This window comes from Embiotoca jacksoni, unplaced genomic scaffold (genome assembly GCF_022577435.1).
Source record: "Embiotoca jacksoni isolate LCO1_2020_lvr unplaced genomic scaffold, fEmbJac1.0.p SCAF_10, whole genome shotgun sequence".
Lineage (NCBI taxonomy): Eukaryota > Metazoa > Chordata > Actinopteri > Embiotocidae > Embiotoca > Embiotoca jacksoni.
Genome location: NW_027185230.1, coordinates 18,993,802 through 19,017,471, shown reverse-complemented (window position 1 = coordinate 19,017,471; position 23,670 = coordinate 18,993,802). Strand labels below are relative to the sequence as shown.

Below are 23,670 nucleotides of genomic sequence, written 5' to 3'. Positions count from 1 at the left end.
GAAACACACACAGGAGATTTGAGGAAAATGTCTCAGTGTTTCGGCTGCATCACCTCCTCGCTGTGTTAGTCGAAGTCGTGATGACGCACAGAGAGACCAGCTGAGTATTTGTTCTGTGTGAGTTCAGAGGCATCACATATGACCACCAGCCAGTCTCATGAACCCCTGTTGTCCTGCAGCGTGGGATCGCCGGTGCCCTCAGGAGCACACTCATGCCAGACAAGGCAGGACGCGGAGTAAAAACACTTTAACTGGGACAGCGTGGAGGAGAGCGTCACGTTCGGCCGGTGGAGCAAGGACCAAAAACTCAGGGATATGTCCAATAACATTGGAAGAGGTAAATACACAAGACAAGCCGGCCTGCTCTTCTGCCACTCGCCCTCCTTCTATTTCTGCTGTCTGGTCAGTTCTTCTGAACGTGTTTGACATTTCCTGGCGTGAAAATCAAAATATATATTGAAACAGATGTTCTTGAACCTCTGCAAGTTGTTGCCATGAGATCTGGGGTCAATAATCTGTTAAGATCCTCCTTTCAGTTTCTCTTATAGCTTGGAGGCAAGTTTGGAAAAACATTTTCTTTTTTCAAAAACAGGAGGCATTTAATACAGTTTACAGCACAGCCTAATGTCGTTGTACAATAATAATTTATTCCTGAATTTATGAAGAACTGTACCTCTTTTTGTTGGCACCTAAAAGCTTAATAGTAAAAGACACGTTGTAATAATATGAAATATGTCTTCATAGAAGTTATTGATGTTGACAAATAACTGTACAGTAACAAACAATCTAAACAAATCTAATATAATCTTGCTACAACTACTAATGTGTCATATAATATTTATCACTTAATCTAAAGGACATGATGTTTACATGTAGCCTCAGTTAAACAATCAAAACCATGTTTATTTTATAAATATTTTAAATTTGTATCCAAAATCTGGCCTGATAGTTGGGCACATTTAGAAAAATATTGACTTGAACTTTGGGAGCTATACGGTGGCAGGAGAGAGGTGTCTTGTCCCCAATCGAGAAGCAGCAGGAACTTAAACTTTATGTCTCAGCCTGTTAAAGTCCATCTATTATCTATTATCTATCTATCTATCTATCTATCTATCTATCTATCTATCTATCTATCTATCTATCTATCTATCTATCTATCTATCTATCTATCTATCTATTATCTATCTATCTATCTATCTATCTATCTATCTATCTATTATCTATCTATCTATCTATCTATCTATCTATCTATTATCTATCTATCTAAAAAGTTTTCTACTTTGGTTTTCGGTGTGCACGCGGTCTCTCTGTGCGTCGTGCGCGTGCGTTCGTGCGCGCTCCTCCCTCCCGGGGGGCAGCTCCGCTTTAATATCCTGCAGGTTGATGAAGCTTGGCGGGGAGATTTTTTTCCACACTCCGCTGGCAGCGTTAATAGAGGCTGCCCCCCCTTCCTCCTCCTCCTCCTTCCCCCCTCCTCTCCTCCTCCTCCTCCTCCTCCTCCTCCTCCTCCCCCCCTCGGCCTCGTCCGGCTGCTGTTTGATGTGGAAATGAAAGCTGGGAAAAGGCTGAGAGAAATGAGTGACTCAATGGGTTAAATTAAAAGCACCGGCGTTCTTGCAGCGTCACCACCGTGCAGTGTGGAGGAGGTAGTGGCGGCAGGGAAAAACACCTTTTTAAGGGTTTTGTTGATCATCTTTGAAGAAACAGTTTTGTCAGGTCGGTGCACGAGTTTGTGCATTATTTTTACATTTATGAAGATCAAGTATGGCTCGTTTTTTTGTTTGTTTTTTGGCGCATTTAGGCATATTCAATAGTCTCACTATATTTCCACCATGTGTAATTACACACACTAAAACGACAGGAAATTAGCAACACTAAATTATCAGCTTCTTTAAAAATCCATACTGACATACCCAGACATGTGTAGGCATCACATTTCAGGAAGATATAGTCTGATTTAACTTTATATATTCTAAAAAGCAACATTTGTATAAATAAAAAAAAGTTACATATTCTATTGTATCCCACTAAATTAAATGGTAAAATAATGATAATAATCTTTATTTCATCTAAGAAGTTGAGATGTGATTTGTTTAAAAGATGAAAAATACACATAAAATAGTGGATGCAAGACAGAATAGTAATAGAAAATATTGCTTCTCATCATTTATTTAAACTTGACAGTTTTGAATGTTATATTTGAAAGTAAGGAGTATCAATTTACAGATTATATTCTGTACTAAATGATCTCTGAAATGTGAAATAACATGTGTCACTGCCACTGAAGCCAACTGAGTCCTCCAACAGATTAATGGCGTGTAAATGAGAAGTGAGAGGAGGCCTGTAGGAATTATTCATATTGAGGAGATCAGCCTGTCATTAGTTTTAAAGAATTGTCTGTGCTGTTTGTTTGTAAAGTTAAATAGGAATTTAATACAAAAACCTTCAGTCTATGTTTTTTAGAGCGACATCTATGATTAATATAATACTTTTTTTTTTAAAAAACAAAACTTAGATTCTTTGAAAAGTTTTAACTCTAATGATAAAATATACATTTATAGGAAAGACGCTTCAAAACTCGAGCTAGAACCAGCAACAGTTTTTTTTTTTTGTTCAAATAAACGTTAAAAAATCATCACAAATATCATAATAATCTCTATTAATCAGCACCGTCGTGTTTATTCACTCCGGTTAACATCTCAGTTTCATGTATAACTTCAGTACACTTCTGTCAATATTGACACTGTTACTGTTTATAAAAAATAAATCGAAACTTCAGTCTGTTAAATAATTAATGATAAATATTTCAGATTATTTAATTACCTTTCAGGGATACTATAATATTCCTTGGGGGGGAAATTATTTGATGATAAACTGTATAAAATATTTTAAAAAATGCCTGAATCTGCCTCATGTAACTCTAATATTTCCTAAACCTTTTTCCCTTGCATTGTAAATTACTCGATTTAAACATGTACTTCACATAAACAGAAACTCTGTGCTGGTGGTGGTCTTGTTCAGTTATCTGTCTGTATAATGTCTCTGTGTTTATGTGTAATTCATCCACTGCATGGCAACAGATTTACCAGGAAACAGGTTTTATGGAGCTAAACTGGAGTTCTTGGTTTGTGACGGAGTGAAACAGCCGGTTTTAGTGTCCTCGAAAATATAAAGCAACACTTGTGTGTGTGTGTGTGTGTGTGTGTGTGTGTGTGTGTGTGTGTGTGTGTGTGTGTGTGTGTGTGTCCAGGTGTGTTTTCGGTGACATTGGCGTGACTCAGGTTCCATGACATTTATGAGTGTTCATCCCCCCTCCTCCCCCAGGTCATGGGGGTCTTAACCAACTAGGTGGAATGTTTGTTAATGGCCGCCCACTTCCGGAGGTGATCCGGCAACGCATCGTGGACATGGCCCACCAGGGGGTCCGGCCCTGTGACATCTCCCGGCAGCTCCGAGTCAGCCACGGCTGCGTCAGCAAGATCCTGGGACGGTGAGCGCCCACCGACGAGCACCTTACACAACTTCCTGTTGCCGTTAATCAGCCTCTCACGTGTTTCTTTGGCCTCTGAGAGTCTGTTCACAGGAGAAGGACACGCGGTTGACCCGTTTGTGAGGCGACGACTGAAACTCTACTCAAATGTCCACAATCCTATTTCCCCCTCAGCTACTACGAGACGGGCAGCATCAAGCCCGGCGTGATCGGCGGCTCCAAGCCCAAGGTGGCCACGCCGAAGGTGGTGGACAAGATCGCAGAGTACAAGAGGCAGAATCCCACCATGTTCGCGTGGGAGATCAGAGACCGGCTGCTGGCAGAGGGAGTGTGTGACAGCGACACGGTGCCCAGCGTGAGCTCCATTAACAGGTGACAAACTGAATTATGAACAAAATCATATTCACCGCACAAATATGCCTCTTTGGCTCCGGTGGCTGAGCAGCATGTGGCTCTCCGGCTTCCTGGGTTTCAGAAAGACGATGAATGAGAAGCTGAGTTTATTATCGGGATTACAAAACCAAAATATCTCTATTAAAGATCTTGTATTAAATTAAAGCCACGTTTCCTAAAGGCTTCTTCCCCTTAATGTTGCTCGAAGCCACTCGGAAGCATTCGGAGGCGCCTTTTAAATGTTAAATTATTGTTTTTATTTCAGAATAATTCGAACGAAGGTTCAGCAGCCGTTCAATCTCCCTCTGGATGGAAAAGGCCTGAGTCCAGGACACACCTTAAGTAAGTCTTCACCAGTTACAAACATATCCACACTGGCGGTGTCATCGTCCATATCATCCCAGCATTACATCATGGGATGCCGAAGGAATAAGGTTAAAGATGGCGTCTGCTCTCCGGGATTAAGGTCGTGACCTTTTGGGGACGGCACAGCCTCGTTTCTGCTTTCTGATTCGAATCTGTCTTTGTATTTCTTCCTCTCTCTCAGTCCCCAGTTCGGCCGTCACCCCTCCAGAGTCTCCACAGTCAGACTCTTTGGGCTCCACCTACTCCATCAGCGGCTTGTTGGGAATCCCTCAACCCAGCGCAGAGGGCAAGAGGAGCCACGACGACAGTAAGAATCACGTCAAATACATCAAAACACTGCGATCCGGAAGCAACTTAATAAGATGTCAGAAGATGCACACAAGTCAAGTTGTTGATGGAGCTGTAATCATTTTGAGTATCATCTGCTTTAGCTGTGGAAACTGATGTTGTGATTTCTAATAAAACTACTAAGTGGGAACAAGAGAAGTGGGCCTAAAGCAGAGCCCTGAGGAACGCCACATGTCAGATTTATTTTGGTGAAAGAGGTGTCGACAACTTCAACAAGACCTAAACCACTTAAGAAGTGTGCTGCAGAGACACCCCAGAACCAGAAAGAGCTTGATCTCGTTACGTTTCATAATTCAATTTTTTTTTTAGGCCCTTCAGACAACAAAATGATTTGCAACTCACATCCGGATTTCTTCCTCCTCGTTCCCTCGTGTCTCTCAGGTGATCAGGAGAGCTGTCGGCACAGCGTGGACTCTCAGGGCAGCGGCGGCGTCCCGAGGAAGCAGATGAGAGTGGATCACTTCTCCGCGGCCTCGCAGCATCTGGACTGTGGCTTCGATCGGCACCACTATCCGCCGGACTCATTCACCTCCGCCTCCGGCAGCAAGACGGAACAGGTAGCAGTGAAAAACAAGAGTCCACGTTCAACCTGCTGTCCAAGAACCACAAAGTGAACACAGTCATTTAGAGATCTACGTTTCCTGGTTTTGCGTTCTTGTTTTCGGTCCATTTCAGATTTGCTTCTCAACTATATGGAACCATAAAATGTAAAAACTGAAACTCCTTTGTTTTTGTTTTTTTTTACTTCCACATGTGCTCTGCATGTCTTTACACCAATAGCTAATCCCTGTTCATCATAACACCCGCAGACTTTGTACCCGCTGTCCCTCATCAATGGGAGCCTGGACGAGGCCAAGACCAGCCTCTCCACATCCAGCTCTGCCATTGGACGGAATCTGTCGGCTCACCAGAGCTACACCATGGTGACCGGTGAGACTCCTAAATGTTACACGACGACCTCTGACCTCGGTCGACAACAGTCCAAGCCCTCTTCCACGCCGAGTCTTACAATCAGCATCTTTTAGCTCAAACTCACCCCACTCACCGCCACCGCTCATTCTTTGGGTTATTTTTTATTTCTTTTCTTTTATGACATTTCACGCTCATGTTCACCATTTGTTTTCATTTTTCTCACCCACCCGCTGCACACCGGCTCTCGCCCCCTCAGAGCCCCTACAGACGCTGCCGCTCTGTCTAAAACAGGAAATGTCCCCAGAAGTGACCAGCACAAGCCCCTCCCCAAACATGGCCGCATCCAACCTGCCGTTTCTGGAGCTGCAGGCGCTGCAGAAACCCATTTCTGTCAGCAGCAGCAGCTGCAGCGGCTCCAACCATTTCCCCAACGCCTTCAACTCATTCTCCCATCATGCACCGGTGTACGGGCAGTTCAGCAGTCAGTCCATCATCTCAGGTAATCCATCTCATTCGTGTTCACAGTCATCACATGAAATCAAATAGATCCGTGTGACAGTCAGAAGACGGAGAAAAGGCTCGTTACAGTCTCTCAACCCAAAAATCTTCTTCTGATATTTTCGAGGTAAATCAAGACAGAACAGCAAATATTTACATCCAAGAAGCTTAAAATGTGTTTTAAAAAATATATTTAAATGATCAATCGGCTGACAAAATTGTTGCAGATGAATTATTTCAGCTCTAATTCAGCCTCTTCTCTAATAACATCTTTATGGCTGAAGTGAGAATGAAATAGTAACTTCCATCGTGATGCTGAAGGTGTGTTTGTGTGGTGTGTTTTCAGGGCGTGACATGGTGAGCTCCACCCTGCCCGGCTACCCACCTCACATCCCCTCGCCTGCCCAGGGAGGCTACTCCTCCTCGGCCATCACGGGCATGGTAGCAGGTAAGGAGCTCACGTATGACCAGAAAAGGAGGCGTACAATAGAAATGGAATGAGTCAGACAGGTAGAGAGGAAGAGGAGGGAGGGTGATGAAGGCAGGAAGAGAGGGAGCCGAGAGGAGGAGCGGCCGGGACGGAGGCTTGTAGATTAACAGGGAGACAGGCGGAGTTAATGAGTAGCCTTGCCAGGGTGGTGAACTATGTGTGTGTGTGTGTGTGTGTGTGTGTGTGTGTGTGTGTGTGTGTGTGTGTGTGTGTGTGTGCGCGGTCGGGCGCACATGGGCCCGGGGGGTACAGGGAACAGGCTGGGGGTTCCGCCTTGCTGCCCACACCCCCCACCCAGACACCTCTGACCACACATCGCCATGGGAACCAGGGGGCCCAGCAGGGAGATGCAGGGGTGGGCGGAGAGGGGGTAAAGTCTGGGTATGAACGGAGAGGAGGAGGTCTTTGTGGTGTGTGTGCGTGCATGAAAACGGTGCACACTCGTGTGGGTCTGTGTGTGCATGCATGTATGTCAAGATGCCTGCATGTGACTAGTGTGTGTGTGTGTGTGTGTGTGTGTGTGTGTGTGTGTGTGTGTGTGTGTGTGTGTGTGATGTGCCTTTTTTATTTGAAGTCTGCCCTCCGAAGCGCGAAATGAGAGGGTCTGATTTATTATTTTTCTGGTGGGCTCGCTGTGAGGAAGCGTTGATACACAATTACTGAGTGAAGGGGGGGGGTTGGTTGGTGGTGGGGTTGGAGGGGGTGGAGAGAGGGTGAGGGGAGAGGGGGGTGGGGGTGGGGTGGGGGGGTAGGAGGAGGAGGTGGGGAGCTCAGGGATTCATTCCAGCCGCCATAATTACCAATTAGATATTGGAATGTTAAAAAAAAAAGAGAAAAAGAAAGAAAGAGGAGTGCCAGAGAGGCTGAAGCAGGAAGTAGATGGAGAGAAGAGGAGGAGGAGGAGGAAGAGGAGGAGGAGGAGGGCATTTCAGAGGGCAGAGGCTGAACGATGCAAAAAAGGGGGCTGACTGGTGGAGGAAGAGGGCGTAGAGGCTGGCGGTGTCCACGCACCACTGGGCTGAGGGATTGTACCCTCCGCCGTCCACCTGCACCGCAGATTAATGGTTTACAGGCTGCACTAACTGTTGGTGAATTATGAGCTCAGGCCGAGCCGACGCTGACAAACAAGCCAACTCCTCAGAGCTCTCAGCCGTGTCTCATCTTTTAATAACAAATGTCTTCTGTGTTGTTTTCATATATATATATATATATATATATATATATGAGGGGAACTTTGTGTTTCTGTGCAGCAGGTGCAGACTACACGGGTCAGTCCTACAGCCACTCGCCCTACACCTCCTACAGCGACGCCTGGAGGTTCACCAACTCCAGCATCCTGGGTGAGTGTTACAGGAACCACATCCACCCGAAACCGCATTATAAGAGACAAACCGTCTCCATGTTAAAACTGTTTTATCCTGGGAAAAAAGGTCTTTCTGAGAAGGAAGAAGGACAAACTTCCTCTGACCTCAAGATTTATAAACATTTCATCATGACCAGAATTCAAATGAATGACTAGCAGGAAGTGGAGAGCAAACTGCTGCAGTTACAGTTTATAATGCAGCTTTTAACCTTCAGTAAAAATCATTAGTGCCATGAATTACCAGAATCTACTTTGAGCATTAAATTTTACTTCGAAAAGTTCACTTAAGTTTTTTAACCCTTTTTTTTTTTAGCAAGAAACTATTTTTGTTGTCGATGACAAAACAATATGAAATGAAGCAAATGATAAATCCAAACTAGTTCAAGAATGAAAGGAGTCGTTTATCAAGTTTACAGAGAGTTCAATTTAAATTCAACTACTTTTACAGATAATATCAGAAAATATGAAGACTTTTCTTCTCATCTCCGTTCACATGAACTTACAGACACAGTCAGATCTCATTTATTCCAATCTGAGGCTCATTACATCAAAACGAAGCCATCTTCGGCTCGATGAGGGACAAACAGCTGATGTGTCTTATGAACTTGCACTTCTTTATGTCATCACAACGGATGAAGCAGCAAAGAGAAAATCTGGGATCCAAAGTTACACAAAAGAAGTTCTTTTCCAGCGGGAGGCGGGTTAGTTCCTCCAAACCACCTCGTCATTCGAACTGAAGAGTCCTCAGAGGTGTTCAGACTGAATCCATCGCAGTACAAACAGTCCGATCGGCTCACACTTTCTACTCACACTTTCTGCAGTGAAATCTCAGATAAGATGGATAAAGAAAGTCTCATCCTCGACCACAAACACCTTCCAGTTGTGACATCTGTGTGTCTCCCCCCGCAGGCTCTCCCTATTATTACAGCTCGGCCTCCCGCACAGGTCCACCGTCTGCAGCCGCCTACGACCACCTCTAGTCCCCGCTGCATGGACCGGCTCGGCACCGATGGACCGGCTCGGCACCGATGGACCTCCGCTCAGCCAAGACTGGAGAACTCAAACATCAGCTGACACACGTGATCTCGGACCAAGGCATGAAAGTCAAAACTGGATGTGAACTAGAGACACTTTTTGTTGTTGTTGTTTTTTTTTACATCCTCTCAGCTACCACTCCTACTTCTACGTTATTTATTACTGATGCCATTTCCCAGGGTGCACGTTTACACACTGAAGTCCTCCAGGTTTTCAGAGACTCAGCCTGACGTCTCACACGGTGCATATTTTCAGTATAAATCTCCTGAACACTGTTTTTGGCCAAAGACTTTTCTTTCTGGCACATCTGCAACTTGACTACACTGATCCAGTGAATAGGGATATGCAACTTCTTTATACTGAACTATGCCTGCTTTGTTTACAATGTTTTTTATATATATATATATATATATATATATATACATATATATGCATATATATATATATATATGTGTGTGTGTATATATATATAAAGAAGTAAATCCTGTCCTATCATCACAAATGAATTTTTATTCTTGATCTAAGTTTGCTTGCAGATTAAGTTTGTGATTTGTTTTCACTGTAAATTTAAGAGCTTCCCTGTAGTGAGCAGAGACTAAAAAGGCGACACATTAAATCACAATTACAACAACGTGCCCACATATGCCCCTCAAATACAATTAATGTATCTGTCTAGCAATATGTACATACTGTAAATGATGAATTACTTATGGGGGAAGTGATGCAATTCTGCTCAGAGAATGACCGATGAGTCGATGGAGGTGATGCTGATTCAGCTACTAAAACCAACAAGGCTTGAAATACATTTGTTTTTGCTTCGAAATAAATTTAGTTTGCTGTCATGCTGATGTTCTGATGTTTGGTAAAAACTGTGACTATTTTTTCTTATACTGTTATTAATATTATTGCAGATGTAAATAATGGAATTTCTAAAGAATTATTTTAATTAAAGCATGACAAATTTATGGCTGTTTTCACTGATGTCTTTTTCATGGATTTGTTTCTGATTTTTTAAAAGCTAAAAATTAACATTTAATCTATTAAATATTTGAAGGTAGATAAGTAGGTACATAAAACAGGATATTTTTATGATTATTATGTGTAGTTATAATGGCACGCCTGTAGTTTGCTGCATAACTTAATAATAGTGTTTGATTTTTTTTTCCAACACTCAGCATTTTAAAAGGACGAGATCAATGATCCTGAAAACACGCGCATCTGTTTAATTTCTTTTTTTATTTTCTGCATCATGTACTTTTATTTGCAATTATTTCGTCCCTTTTCTGAGCCTCATTATTGCAGCGCGTTAACGAGGCCACGGTTCGGCGGTGCCGCGGCCCACCTGGTGCCACCGCGCGGGACGCCACGAGGATGATGGAGAGGCTGGTGAAGGCTCGCGCGCTCACGCAGTTGGACTTTTAGCAAATAACCGGAGCAGCAACGATGCAGCTGTTCCGTCACATTAGAGATGCAACCTAAGAGTTAGATTCTTTTTTAGTTTCTACTTTAAGATTTAAAGAAATTACATCAAAATATGGGCACAATTAAAACAAAAATATAATAATAATAATAATAATTTTTAAATTGAAAGTTAGGCTGTTGGTTATAGGCAGCAAAAACACACTGTCAGAGATGTTTATGTTAAACACGGGTTCATTTCATTAGGGATAATGACTCAATTAACAAACAAAGTCCACTCAAAAGCTGCAGGAGCTTTTAGTCATGGCACATGATCTTCTTCAACTGATGGAGTCGCCCATTTGAATTCAATTTTTCCATGGGTTTGTAGATTAAAGATTATACATTATTAAATATAAATGTAAAATTATAGTTTAAAATATAAAGAATGTACAAATAAAATAATTAGCATCATTTTTTCTTTTTAACCAATTTATATTTTTTTATTTGAATTTAAATATGTATTTACTTTACAATGTCTTTGTTTTTGATATTATTCCATCCATTTGGGGTCTTTTAGAAACTCACATTTGTTCTCTTGTGACCTTTTGTTTGAATAATTTGTTCATGCTTTAAAGAACCTTTGATTTCTTGCGGTGACACAAACTTGAACTTGCTGTAACGTGCCGCATCCTCTCTGCCGCTCTTTAGTCTCATTAGACCGCTGTGATCACTGCAGTGATTTTCAGTTCACGAACTTCAGCGCAAGTTCATGGCCTAATTCATCTTTCAAGAAACCCTCAGACCTAATTATATAACACTCGAATCAGACTGTATGAATGTCTGTCTGACCTGGAAGACAATCTCTTAAAGTCCACAATATCAGTTCAGCCGGAGCTGCGTGCTGACGAGGATCGGCCCTGACGTCTCTCTATTTACAGTATGCACATCTCTTTCTCTCCGTCTCTCCGAGCCTTCAATCTCCTCACATTTCACTGTTTTCCTCACTCACCTCTTCACACCCCTCTCTTTGAATCGCTCTCCTCCGGACGTACCACTACACACCGCATACCGCCCTGTAAACTTTAAACAAAAGCAGCACTTCATCCCATTGTTGTCCGAGTGGCCTAGCCCACTCCAGACAGCCCATCAACCGACCGGACACTCATTCATTCCACGTCCCTGCTCAGGCATGCAGAAACGCACACATCCATGTACATTCATACATACAGAGGAGCTTTCAAGTCGACGTGCCTCGCAGGGACGAGGCAAACCTTTCAACTGAGCCCTCTCTCAGATCCCCGACCCGGCTGACGGCCGGCCGCAGGAATAACGGCAGCAAACATTAAACATTAACAGTCCAACTGCCAAAAAAGAGTGAAAAACAAAACATTATACTGACACACACAAGCCAGAGCAGAAATAACTCCTTTCTGTCTCTCTCTGGGCCTATTAGTGGGGAGGCTTCGGGCCACAGTGCTTCTGGTAATGAGCCCGGCAGCACAATACAGGCACCAGGCCGGAACAGCTGAGGGCAGACAAAGCTGGCAGGACGGGGCGACTGGGACTTACATTTCACACAGAGCCATACTAACGCTGAGTCTGTGTGGGAGGGAGAGACAGAGCGAAAATGTCTGTCTGCAGTGTAACAGTGTGTGTGTGTGTGTGTGTGTGTGTGTGTGTGTGTGTGTGTGTGTGTGTGGAGAAGAAGACGGCATGAATCCCATTACCATTACAGGGACAAACCAAAAGACAGAACAGGGGGCCCCACTGAGAAATTGCTGCCAAAAAGGCAACAGAGGAGTGTGTGGCAATCAGTGGATGACGGGTCGGGGTTGTCCCGCGCCAGTCATCTGGAAAGTTCTCCACTTATCTCTGGGCCCGAGACACCGGCCAACCGATTCAGCCCGGCAAAATAAGTATTAGGCTGACAGAATCCGTCCGTCCAAACGAGCTGCAGAACACGCTGTTGTTTTAAACCGTGAATGGCCGCGCTGCTGCCGGCCCCGCCCTGCTCAGGCTTCCTGAGGCCCTCCAGAAAAACACACCACGGTGTCAGTGAACCCTTCATCTTGCTCGGTAACCGTTTAGGATGAAGCACATTGATTACTATCGCTCACAGACACTCACTTTTTCGTTCTACATGTCCAATGCAGCTGAAGGAGTCGGCGTGCTGCAACAGAAGCGTCTTCAGACCCCGACGCCTTCCCAACGTCCCAAACGCTTTTGTAACATTCCCATAAATCAGGACCGCTTCATACAGCAGCAGGTGAGAAACCTTATCAGATCTACTTTCATACAAAAGTCTATAGAAGTTTGTCCGACTGTGATCCTCATTTTCACCAGCTGATGGGTCTCGCTCCTCTCTGCTGAACGGCCTTCAGGTGATTCTGCCTTGACCACACAAGTTCATCCGAGTCGGGAGCCTGAATATCTGCACCGTCTTTCTACCTTTCAAACTCATCTCATGGCCTCATGCTGACCTTCAGGCACCCAGTAGCTGTCAAGATGTTTTACTGAAACCCACAGATGTCTGCCTGTAAAGAACACCAAAGTCAGTAAGATTAATGCTCATCTCTGGCAAATGTGAAAATCTCAAGCAAGTCTACCAAGTAAATGTTAGGATATTTCACAGGAAACTACTAAAAGAAAAATTATTTATCAGGATTTGTCCTCCGAGCACCATAAATACCTTTTACCAAACTTTATGGGAACCCGTCCAACAGTTGGGACCACCAACACCAGAGAACCTTTAATATCATGGACGAGAAGACGGACCCCAGAACACCTGAGCGGACTTCAAATGACGATAACAACCTTCCTCAAATTTCAAGCAGCTATCTAATCTCCTCCGCCTTCAACCGTCGTGCACCTGGAACAAATGTGCCAGTCAAACAGAGCAAAGTGGTGAAACAGAGGGTGTTTCTGTGCAGGCAGCGGGGAGGAAACACAGGTGCCCTCTGTCAGACCAGCCTATTAAACAACACACACACCCCGAAGGCAGGAAGCTACTATTGACTGGAAGACATCAAGAAAAACGCACCTTTCAAAGCACACACACACATTCAACAGTACACACACACAGCGAGGTGGATAAAATCTTGCAGGTATCAGGTACTGCCCCGAGGGGGAGGGCTGACCCGCGGAGGCCAGCGGAGTCAAACACACGGCCGACAAATACCTCAACTCGACATCACACACACACGCAGATCGCACTGATTTATCCTTCGATTGCACCCAGTAGATTAGAAATGACTCAGAAGAGATGAGATGTAAATATACCACGAAGGGACTTCAGGTCGAAGTTCCACAGATGGAATGAGATAAGATGGAGGAGATCAGTGCACTCTGTATGTCGCGTTAACCCGTCGCAGCGTTTTGACTTTAAGATCCCGTCCGGTATGTTTGTCCTGCGTGTTAAAAGCCTGCGAGTCTGCGCCCGAGGAGTGTTGTCAGAGGAGAGGGCAAAAAGAGGTCATGTGTTGAAATGCCCTTCAGCAAGGCACTAGCCTTAACTCTTTCCATTGAGAGGCTACAAAAAAAAGCAGGGAGGGGTATTCTTGTCTGGACTGGGTCTGATTGCCAAATAAAATGAGAACGTCTGGCCACGAGAGAAGCTGCACTAATGAGTGCGGCCTGAAGGGGAAGAGCTCTTTCTTCTTCCCATCAAATTGAATTACAGCAAGAAAAGAAAAAAAAAAGAAAAAGAAAATTGCACTCATGGAGACAAATATATGGAGTGTGTTCGGCTGTTTGTAGTGCGAGCACGAGGAGTCGGGTATAAGTGGACGCTGGATAAGAGCAGGAGAGAATAAGACTGGAGTTAATGTCTGGATGAAAAAGGAGAAGGAAAAACAGAACTCCTCAAAGGAGCTCTGAGAGACTTGGAGGGCCCTGGACAGTGAGAGCAGCAGTCAAGAGCCAAGGATGAAGACGAGGAGGAGGAGGAGGAGGAGGAGGAGGAGGACGCCATGAGGGAGGACAAAGGAAAATGTTTTTTTTCCAACAGCCCGAGTGGGAGAAATCCAGCGTTGGTGCAGATAAGAGACAAAAAAGTACCAAGTAGAGCGTGCGAGGCGTCAGCAGCAGATGGAGAACGAGCATCAGGAGGAGCATTCAGGGCACAAACAAACAAAAAAAACAGGGATGAATGAGGGTGCTTACGGCACTGTTTATGTTTGCTGGCAGTGTTTTCAGGTGTTTGTGGTTTATATATATATATTTATATATATGAAATGAGCTTTTCAGAGCCAGTGTGGATGTTGAGCAATGTTCAAAGCAACATTGTCTGTCCGGGGGAGGGGGGGGGGGGTGACCCTATGTGTCGGGGTCTTTTTTTTTTTTTTTTTTTTTTTTTTTTTTTGCAGCCCTTGCTGGAAAAGCCCCTAATGATCACAACTTGAGCTCTTGCCTTTTTAATTACCCACCCAGGCCTGACTGAGTCTCACAAAGCTCGAGAATGGAGTGGCGCAGATGGAACAAAAACAGGCCAGTTCCTTGGGACGGACGCCCTCTGAACCCGGCAGCTAATGCAGCCCCTGCTGCTCCAGCCAGTCATTATTGTTGCCGGAGAGCAGCGGAGAGACGGCACTCCCCCGAAACAACGAGGCCACCACTGCTGCCCGAGTCATGGTCCACAGGCCATGTGAGAAGGCCTCTCGGTCGAGAGCTCGTCCGTGACACCGCCGACCTCCAGCGCAGATTGTGGCCCAGAATGTACCAAATTATTAAACTTGTTCAATTTGATCTGGAAAACAACAGGCGCTAATGGCCGCCTCTCACTGTAACATTTGGTCACAGGCCCAAGAGCATGTAGGTTAGCCGAGATGGCGTCGCCTTTCAGCGTGCCCCCCCCCCCTCCCTCAAGGTGCTGGGATGGCCCCGGGCTCCTGTCACTCATTTAACCAATCAGTCATCCTCATCTGCAGAATCTGACTTTATCTCAATGCTTAATGAGCTGTTGTTATTCCATTCAGAGGACAACAAGTTGGGTATCAACACCTTAACTAAGCGCCACAACTGATCTGTCAGAGGATCCTTCTGATGTCAAAAAAAAAAAATCTAAATTTACAAGACCAACGAGGAGCTTCAGGTGACGTTCGCCCGTCCGGAGCCGCGATCCGATTCACTCGGCGACAGGACGGTGCGTCCATGTCTGCATTGTCTGGGTCCTTCGTTGTGTGAACTGGTGTCACATCGCATTCCTGTGTGTGTGTCTGTTGAGTGTGTGTTTAGAGGCGAGGAGGGGTGGGGTGGGGGGGGGGGGGGGGGTGGGGGGTTGGAGGAGGGAGGAGGGGTGGGGGGCTTAGCTCTGGACATCCTGCTCGTGTTGTTGGTCATCCCAGGTCGACATGTCCGGCTGAAAGACCACAAAATGGGACCCGTGCCACCGAGAACGATCAAACACACAAACACACAAACACAAACACGGGAACACACACAAACACGGGAACACACGGAAACACGGGAACACGTGAACACAGGAACACACGGGAACACGTGAACACAGGAACACACGGGAACACACCTCCACCGTCGCTTCACCGTCGAACACCACTGACATATTTTCAGTATTTAAAAAAAAAAAGCATCTTAAAAAGTAGTTGTTTTCAAACTGAACTGAATGAACACTTTTACATCCCGCTGGATATTCAGCTCAACTTAAACCCTCAGTTATTGAATCAGTTTGATCCATCTGCGTCTCAGAGCTCCTGTGATCGATATTTTACCACCGTTCCTCCTCGTGCTCAATTTTAGAGTTTTACATACAGATAAGAGACATTTGTGGGATTAAAAAAATAGATTTTGAGAACACGGAGAGGAAAAGGCACGATTGCAACTGTGCTGGGTCTCCTTCAGGCAAACATGTTCACGAAATAATCTACAACGATGTGTTTACTGAAAGAAAGATTTTGTGAGGAAGAATTAGAAAAGTCAAAATGTGTTGTTTTTTTTCCAGTCAAAGAAGTAAATTAAAGCTAAAATCAAGCGTGTCGACACAAATACGGGTCAGTTACATATTTTCCAGGCAAAAAAAACCAACAAACGAGCAGACACATACAGCAGCAACCATTTAACTGTGTTAATATGTTAATAACAACAATAAAGCCACGTTTTTGTGTAAAATACAAAAACAAAAAAACAGATTTGGTGTTTCAAAGTTCCAAAAATGAAAAGCAGTGTTACAGGATGTAGAATGTTAGAAAACCGACACGTTCTTAAAGTTTATAAAAATATATATTTCAATAGATTTATTGAAAAAATAGGCCCCTCCATACTTCATTTAAGGAGTATTTCACGTACAACATTTCACATTGTGAGACTTTTTTTTTTTTTGGACACGAAAGCTCAGAAAGGCCGAATTTGTGTCGCAAAGGTTTGAATGATGTTTAAAGAAGAAGGTAAATAACGGGAGCTGAAAACAGGAATCATCCTTCCATCACCTGTCTGCTCAACACTGAACGATTATTTTATTTTGGAGAGGAGTCCTTCATTTGAACAAAATGTGTACCGGAGATATTAATATTAAAAATAACAATAGTGCAAATAGGATTCTTAGAAAACAATAAAAACTGATGCCATACAGGATGTTTCCCGTCTGTCACTCAGAGATGTCCTGGACTACAGCACCCTCCTGTGGTTTGCACTTTAAAGGCATCTTTTTTGCACCAAGTACAACAGTGCAAAAGTTTGAGTACCAAAATAAAACCAAAACAAAAGTAAATAAATTAGGTCCAGATATTTTCGGTCCACTCAACAAATGAATCAGGGCCTCCTCTTCATCCTGAGGGACTTTGAGGGTTTTGGTTTCCCTGAGGTTTAGTTTGGAAAAGTGCAAGATCAAAAATTTAGAAAAACCTCTGAATCCCCTCACAGAGAGAGAGTTTCCAGATGTGGTGTTTTTCTCTGCTTCTCTGCTCAGCGCCTCCGCGAACAAAAACAAAAAGTTCAAAGGCCCGTGAACGCACCGTCGAACCTCAGAGGGGAAGACTCCTCTCAGACCTCTTTGTTCCACCGCGGGATGATGGTCCGGCGATACGTCCGCCTCTCGGAGATGTTGCGTTTGACTTTGATCGTCGGCGGCGACACCATCTCCAGCTCCAGAGACGGGCTGGAGTGGGACTTTTTCAGCCCGCCATCCTCCTGCTCCTCCTCCTCCTCGCCCACAGCTTTATCGAACAGGTTGAGGTCGGCGGGGCTTAAAGCGCCGTCGCCCGTCTTCTGCAGGTCCTTCCAGGCCTCCAGCACCGTCATGAAGTTCTCGTAGCGACACACCTGTGAGGGGTTTGAAGGACAGACAGAAGGTGAGCGACGGCTCCGTGAACACTCGCACATAATCAGCCTCCACGCTTCGCTTCGGTTACTTCGTGCTGCAGGTACTCGGCTCGGACGCGGCGCTCCTCCAGCTCCCTGGCTTTGGCTTTCCTGCCCTCTGGTGGGTTCTGCTGCAGGTACGACATGTCTGCTTTGAAGGACTCCAGCATTCCTGCGTGAGACTGCAGCTGATGCTCCTGCACAGGGAAGCAGAGCAAGATGTTTATCTGTACGCAGCAACGGATCTTCAAGATTTGACTTGATTTGTTCCTTACACATAATTCTTTCTTTTAAACGCACATTTGATTGTTTTCTGCAACAGTCCGACCGCAGAGGCCGCTGTCCAGCCAGTGCTGTGTAGTTTTACTTTAATGGGATACAATGGATGTTTAAAAAAATACATACGTGATGGTTTTATTATTTGTTCCTGACATAATAAAAATAAAAAGCCAACGCAGGCAATTCATGTGAAAACAACCTTTTCTGCTGCATTGAGTCTTCGGGGTTTATGTAACAAACAAACAAAATGTTTTGGTACAAAGTTATGAAGAAGTGTGTGTAGAGGTGTGTGTAGAGGTGTGTGTAGAGGTGTGTGTGGAGGTGTGTGTAGAGGTGTGTGTGGAGGTGTGTGTAGAGGTGTGTGTGGAGGTGTGTGTACCAGAGTGTGAGCGGACTGCGAGGCGGGAAGAATCGGCCTGCAGAACCTCCTCTGAGAGCCGACGGCGGCGGGGAACGGAGCCGACGAGTGAAGAGCTGAAACCAAGTTGATGCGGCTGATCCACGAATTCATTTCTACTTTGGACCTGAGGAGGGAAACAGACGAGTGCTCTGACGCCGACTGTTGAACACACACACACACACACACACACACACACACACACACACACACACACACACACACACACACACACACACACACACACACACACACACACACAGCAGCTCACGCTGTGACTTACGAGGCCTGAAAGAGGAAAATCCTCCAGTCGGCGGTCTGCAGCCGGAGGACGTGCGGCCTCTTGGTGTAATCGGCTGCCTGCTCAGCCAGAGAGTGATGAACACTCACCACCTCCTCGTTAGTCGGCTGATCCCTCTGATAATCATCCTGAAACACACACACACACAAGAAAAGTGACGCCCTGGCTGTATTAACGATGATAGATATATTTGAGAATCAGGGAGGGAGTAACTGACCTTCTGTAAGTAGAGGACCATCCCCTTCAGCACGCCGTAGAAAGTCTTCCAGCTTCTCTTCCCCCACGGAGCTGCACCACAAACATCCACATGAATCAGTAACAGCACTGACGTAGATGACAAGCTGACTTTATCTCAGGCTGCTCTATATTATTAGCATTACACTTTAATTAGACTGAATACCGTTTAATTTATTACCCAAAAAAACAATTTAATAAACATTAAATCTCGTCTCATCTTTTTAACATGGAAGAGAGAAGATATTTTAAAATATTCATCCGTTCGTGCCGAACTCACTGCGTTTGCCGTCGATGTCGGCGTGAAGCTTTCTCTGCAGAAAACCCTGTTTGACCACGAGCGCCTTCTTGTCGTGAGGAACGTCCTGGAACGGGTTGGATTTAGATCGCAGCGGCGCGTCGTCCGCCGCATCTTCGTCCACCAGCACAGAGCTCTTCAGCTCCTCCTCGTCACTTCGTAGGAGGAAGGAATACGATGAATGAGATTATAGATGTGAATGAAGAATCGTGTTGACATGGAGTTCATATGGGTTCACTTACACAGCCCACTCCAGCGGTTCAGTCTTTATGGAGTTGTGTAAACTCTGCAATGAAAACAAAGGAAAAAAAAAAAAAAGGTTAAATGAAGTTCAGTCGGTCGGGAACGAAACTTTCCTCAAAGTGTGTAAAACTCTGACAGAATTACCTTCAACAGCTCCTTGTTGAAGTTTCCACCGTCGTTCATCCCGTCCAGGTTGGACACAAACTTGGAGGACGACATGGATTTTCCGACATTCTGCACACAAAAATATGCGAGTGATTAAAACGTCTCTCAGAGATCTACGAGCTATAAAAGTGTCAGGTCCAAATTCAAATTTCCGACGTCGTTAATCACTTCTTTTACAGTCGTGAACGTCTCCCACCTGTCCGTGCAAGTCGGTGTTGAGAAGCATCAAAGCGCACGTCAGCGCCAACACGGCTCCTGAGGATGGAAATAATAAAGAATAAAGAGCAGGAACGCCTGTTGCATGCGAGGTCTCTGCTGCTTCAACAAACCCGCAGGCTGACCTGAGGAGGAAAACGAGTCCGGGTTGCACTGATGGAAGCGGCAGGAGAAATGCTGCAGCACTCGCTCTCTCTCCTGAGTCTCTCCGATCAGGATCACCACCTTCAGGAAAGATCTGCCGGAGGACAGACAGCGTTCACGAGGTGCGTTTTTATGAGCGTGTTTTGTTGCATGCGGCACTAAGCTCCGCCCCCTGCGAGTCTCACCTCAGGGCGTGATCCAGAGTTTGGCCGGTGAAGTCGAAGAATTTGAGGTATTCCTCTCCGACAGCACGACTGAAGTCGTTACTGAACAGGAAAAAACAAAACATCGATGTTGTCACCGCTTCATTTCATTTCATTTCTAGGAAGTGTCACAATAGATTTTTACAGGAACCTGAACATCTTGCTGGACCGGTAGAGAAAACAGTTCAGGCATCACAAGTTATAAAATCATTACTGAACAGACGTAAAGTGTGAAGAAGATTTAAACTGTAAAAGAAGTCCAGAAAATCCCATTATTATTCAGAAATGTGACATTCAGGACGAGTAGAGGACGTTATTAGAGCCCTATCACAATATAAAAGTTAGAATATCTGAAATCTCAGATGTCATGTGCGCTGGTTTGATATCAGTGAAAATGTTGCGTTTGCTGACCTCCGGTGGTTCAACGTCTCACCAGCCAACAACGCTGAATACTACACATCCCATAATTCACCTCCACGGCATCTTTCCTTACACTCCTGGGAACTGAACCAGTTTTTAACACAGACTTTCTGGTTTTAATCTGAAGCTGAAGGTGGCCTCGATGACATCATGGTTGTAGTTTCGTGAGTGTTTATGACAAAATAATACATTTCTTTAATATCTTATTAATATATGAATATACATCCACCGACAGCTGCGTGTTTTACAGTGATACCTACTCTGCATTTACAGTTACACACTGCTCATAACACTTCAGATTGAAATATATGTAAATATAGACATGGATGTATAGATGTGTGCTTACTCTTTGTCCAAGTGCTTCACCACGTCGGCACGTTGGATTCCTTCCAGCTTGAACAGCCGTTCAGCGAGGCGGCCGGCCGTCTGTCTGTCCGTCTCCCGTCCGTTCATGTGCGGCAGCGCTTCGTGTTGCTCTTTGGTCGCTACCACCGTTTGTGCGTCTCCGTCCTCGGTGACGTCCTCGTCCTCGGCGGCCTCCTCGTCCTCGGCCTCCTCCGGCTGCTGCGTGACCTCCGTCTCAGGAGGAGGCCGCTCCGTCCTCTCCGACGGCTCCGTCCGTCCTCGCTGCTCCGTCGCTCCGACTTCTTCAGCTTCAACGGGAAGTGCCCGCTCGGACCGAGCGGACTCCTCCGGCTGCTCGGCGTCTTCGGGGCGAGTTGCTTCTGTCAGTTCCATCTCCGCCGTCGGCTCCGGATGCTGCGACTGTCCCAGCTGCTCCTCCGACTGACGCGACGCCTCCGCCGGGACCTGCTCCGAATCCTCCGTCGCCTCGGAGCGTCGAGGCTGCAGCGACGCCTCGGTGTCCCCTGAAGTCGTTCGGTCTGAATAATTCGTTTCAATAACGTCTTGGATGTCTCCAGAGGTTTCTATCCTCTCCGCATTTTCTGCCTCCTGCGTCGCTGCTTCTTCGCCGTCGTCTGCGTCGGCCTCTGACCGCTTCGTCTCCACGTTCTCGTCTACCTCTCTACACATTTCCAGCCCTCCGGTCAGACCGTGGAGATCTTCATGTGACCGGTCCAGAGTCCCCGTATCCTCTTCGGCCCCCGAGAGCACGCTCTCCTCCAAAAGCTCAGACTGTCGCAGATCGAATAGCTTATCGGGGTTTATGGTCCGTCCGGTGTGGTCGGTGAGCGGCGGCTCTGCAGGTACCTCCCTGCAAGGTGAGGATGAAATAAGAGACGTGATTAACACAATGAAAACGATCCCAGATAGCAGAAGTTTGAATTTAACTCCGAGTTGGAGTCAGGGAGGTTTCTCTGGTGAAAGTACGAGTCTGTCAAAGTTACCGAGGTTAGTGTCTGCATTCATTTAAATTCAGCCAATAAACTAAGTATGATATGATTATAGATAATTTGACCTGATTTGAGGTTTCTCAGCAAGAAGATCCCAATTTTGAAACTGTTTAAATTTCAATTGAATCTGAATATTCCACGTGTTCAATAACCTGCAAAAAGTTATTTTGAATAAGTCAGAAAAAAAATCCTAAAAGCAAACAATTATTTTTACATATTTAGAGCAATTTCATAGTCATAGTTCCTGTAGTTAGAGTAACATTGAGTCAGCACATCAAAATGCTTCTTCAGCTTTCAGTTTGGTTTCAATGTCAGACATCAATGGAGATTATTTCTGCTTTCAATATTTAACAGTTGATTCAATGCTATTTTTCTCTCTGGGTTAACTGTAAATAACACACTTCCTGTTCCACTTTTTCTACAGACCATAATACTCACACGTCACTCAGACAGCAGTCACTGTTTGACTCTTCACTTTCTTCATTGTCGGACGCGTCAGTCACACTCTGATCGTCTTTGGTCTCGACTTCAATCTCAACACTATTTGATGAGGTTTGTTCTTCATGTCCCGTCAGCAGCACCTCCTGGTCCTCCTGGTCCTCCTGCTCCTCCTGCTCCTCCTGCTCCTCCTGTACCTCTTTCTCCTCCCGTACCTCCTGTACCGCCTGCTCCTCCTGTACCTCCTGTTCCTCCTGTACCGCCTGCTCCTCCTGTACCTCCTGTACTGCCTGCTCCTCCTGTACCTCCTGCTCCTCCTCCTGTACCTCCTGCTGCTCCTCCTGTACCTCCTGCTCCTCCTCCTGTACCCCCTGCTGCTCCTCCTGCTGCTCCTCTTCCAGCTGTAAATCTACAAAACTGTCCACTTTGTCGTCAGAGCTTTGAACCTCCTCATCAAAATCGATTAAGTCCTCTGTCTCAACAGGATCTGACGTCACCGAGTGTTTCTCCTCTTCCTCCTCTTCCTCCTCGTCCGTCCTCGGTGGGGTTTCTGGAGGAGTTGGTAGAAAGTAACGAATGTAACAGTCAAATCATTTCTAACAAATTATAAAACCGAGCAGCAACGACTCCAGAAACAAAAGATTCAAGAAGGTTTATTCTTGAAAACGGAAAAACGTCGACTCTTTAAGAATAAATGAAAAGTGTTGCTCGGGGCAACACGTACCGTTGTCGCCGTCGAACAGCTCACGTGCTGAATCTTCCTGTTCCTGTGTGTTCGGCTCTTTCACATCTGCAGCATCACACGGCTGGAAGTTGCAACACAGACCGTCGAACACGAGCTGTGGAGAAAAAAACCTTGTGAGCTGCAGTCTCATCGGACCGACGTTACATCCGCTCATCCTACTGCAGCAAGTCAGCACGAAGAAGACCGAGGAGCTGAAGTTCAGAGCAGGAAGGGTTAAAAAAAAACCCACAGGAAACTGCCTCCAACGGCGCTCGAATGCGCTCATAAACTGAGAAAACTCCTAATAATAGCAGCGTGACAACATCACACCTCTCTCACAGAAGCACGTACCTCCGACTCGTTTCCTGTCCAGGTCTGAAGCTGTGAATCGATCCAGTTCGGCTCCTCTCCGTCCTCCTGCTCTGACAGCTCGGCGTTAACGCCCGGGGAGCGGCGAGGCGACGGGGAAGTGGAGCCTGGCCTCGTCACGGCGCCGACGCCCACAGAGCCCGCAGAGCCCAGATCATTGGCCGAACCGCAGACCGTCACGAGCGGGGGGGTCTCCGCGGAGAGGCCGGGCATGTCCCACTGCACCGTGGCGCAGGCCAGCGCGGGACTGGAGCAGGTGATGGGGCGAGTCGGCCAA

The 23,670-nt window shown here is 45.7% G+C and overlaps 2 protein-coding genes across 6 annotated transcripts in view; one reads left to right on the top strand and one right to left on the bottom strand.

Annotated features, from left to right (window-relative positions):
* The first annotated feature begins 315 nt into the window (after positions 1–315).
* On the top strand, positions 316–9,262 carry pax8 (paired box 8). 2 transcript variants are annotated; one of them, XM_069160116.1, is made up of 11 exons: positions 316–337; positions 3,325–3,490; positions 3,665–3,862; positions 4,149–4,225; positions 4,431–4,556; positions 4,979–5,154; positions 5,407–5,527; positions 5,766–6,008; positions 6,354–6,455; positions 7,751–7,837; positions 8,770–9,262. In XM_069160116.1, the coding sequence occupies exons 1-11, from the start codon at positions 316–318 to the stop codon at positions 8,838–8,840; spliced, it is 1,389 nt and encodes a 462-aa protein (XP_069016217.1). In that variant the 3' UTR covers positions 8,841–9,262. The 2 variants fall into 2 exon arrangements, with proteins under 2 accessions (XP_069016217.1, XP_069016209.1); XM_069160108.1 differs by having other exon boundaries at positions 7,748–7,837.
* Positions 9,263–16,351: 7,089 nt separating this feature from the next.
* The window catches only part of LOC138211876 (PH and SEC7 domain-containing protein 1), an 11,036-nt gene continuing 3,717 nt past the window's right edge, over positions 16,352–23,670 (bottom strand). For all 4 annotated transcript variants that reach the window (XM_069172070.1, XM_069172052.1, XM_069172062.1 and 1 more), the window contains 15 exons: positions 23,376–23,670; positions 23,025–23,139; positions 22,301–22,850; positions 20,854–21,723; positions 20,070–20,150; positions 19,866–19,978; positions 19,721–19,779; positions 19,504–19,593; positions 19,359–19,402; positions 19,099–19,271; positions 18,802–18,872; positions 18,567–18,712; positions 18,266–18,410; positions 17,658–17,804; positions 16,352–17,568 (listed from right to left, as the gene is read on the bottom strand). The exon at positions 23,376–23,670 is cut by the window's right edge and continues 347 nt beyond it. In XM_069172070.1, coding sequence (XP_069028171.1) covers positions 17,290–17,568; positions 17,658–17,804; positions 18,266–18,410; positions 18,567–18,712; positions 18,802–18,872; positions 19,099–19,271; positions 19,359–19,402; positions 19,504–19,593; positions 19,721–19,779; positions 19,866–19,978; positions 20,070–20,150; positions 20,854–21,723; positions 22,301–22,850; positions 23,025–23,139; positions 23,376–23,670 — 3,178 coding nt within the window. In that variant the 3' untranslated portion in view covers positions 16,352–17,289. The remainder of the gene's footprint in view (positions 17,569–17,657; positions 17,805–18,265; positions 18,411–18,566; positions 18,713–18,801; positions 18,873–19,098; positions 19,272–19,358; positions 19,403–19,503; positions 19,594–19,720; positions 19,780–19,865; positions 19,979–20,069; positions 20,151–20,853; positions 21,724–22,300; positions 22,851–23,024; positions 23,140–23,375) is intronic.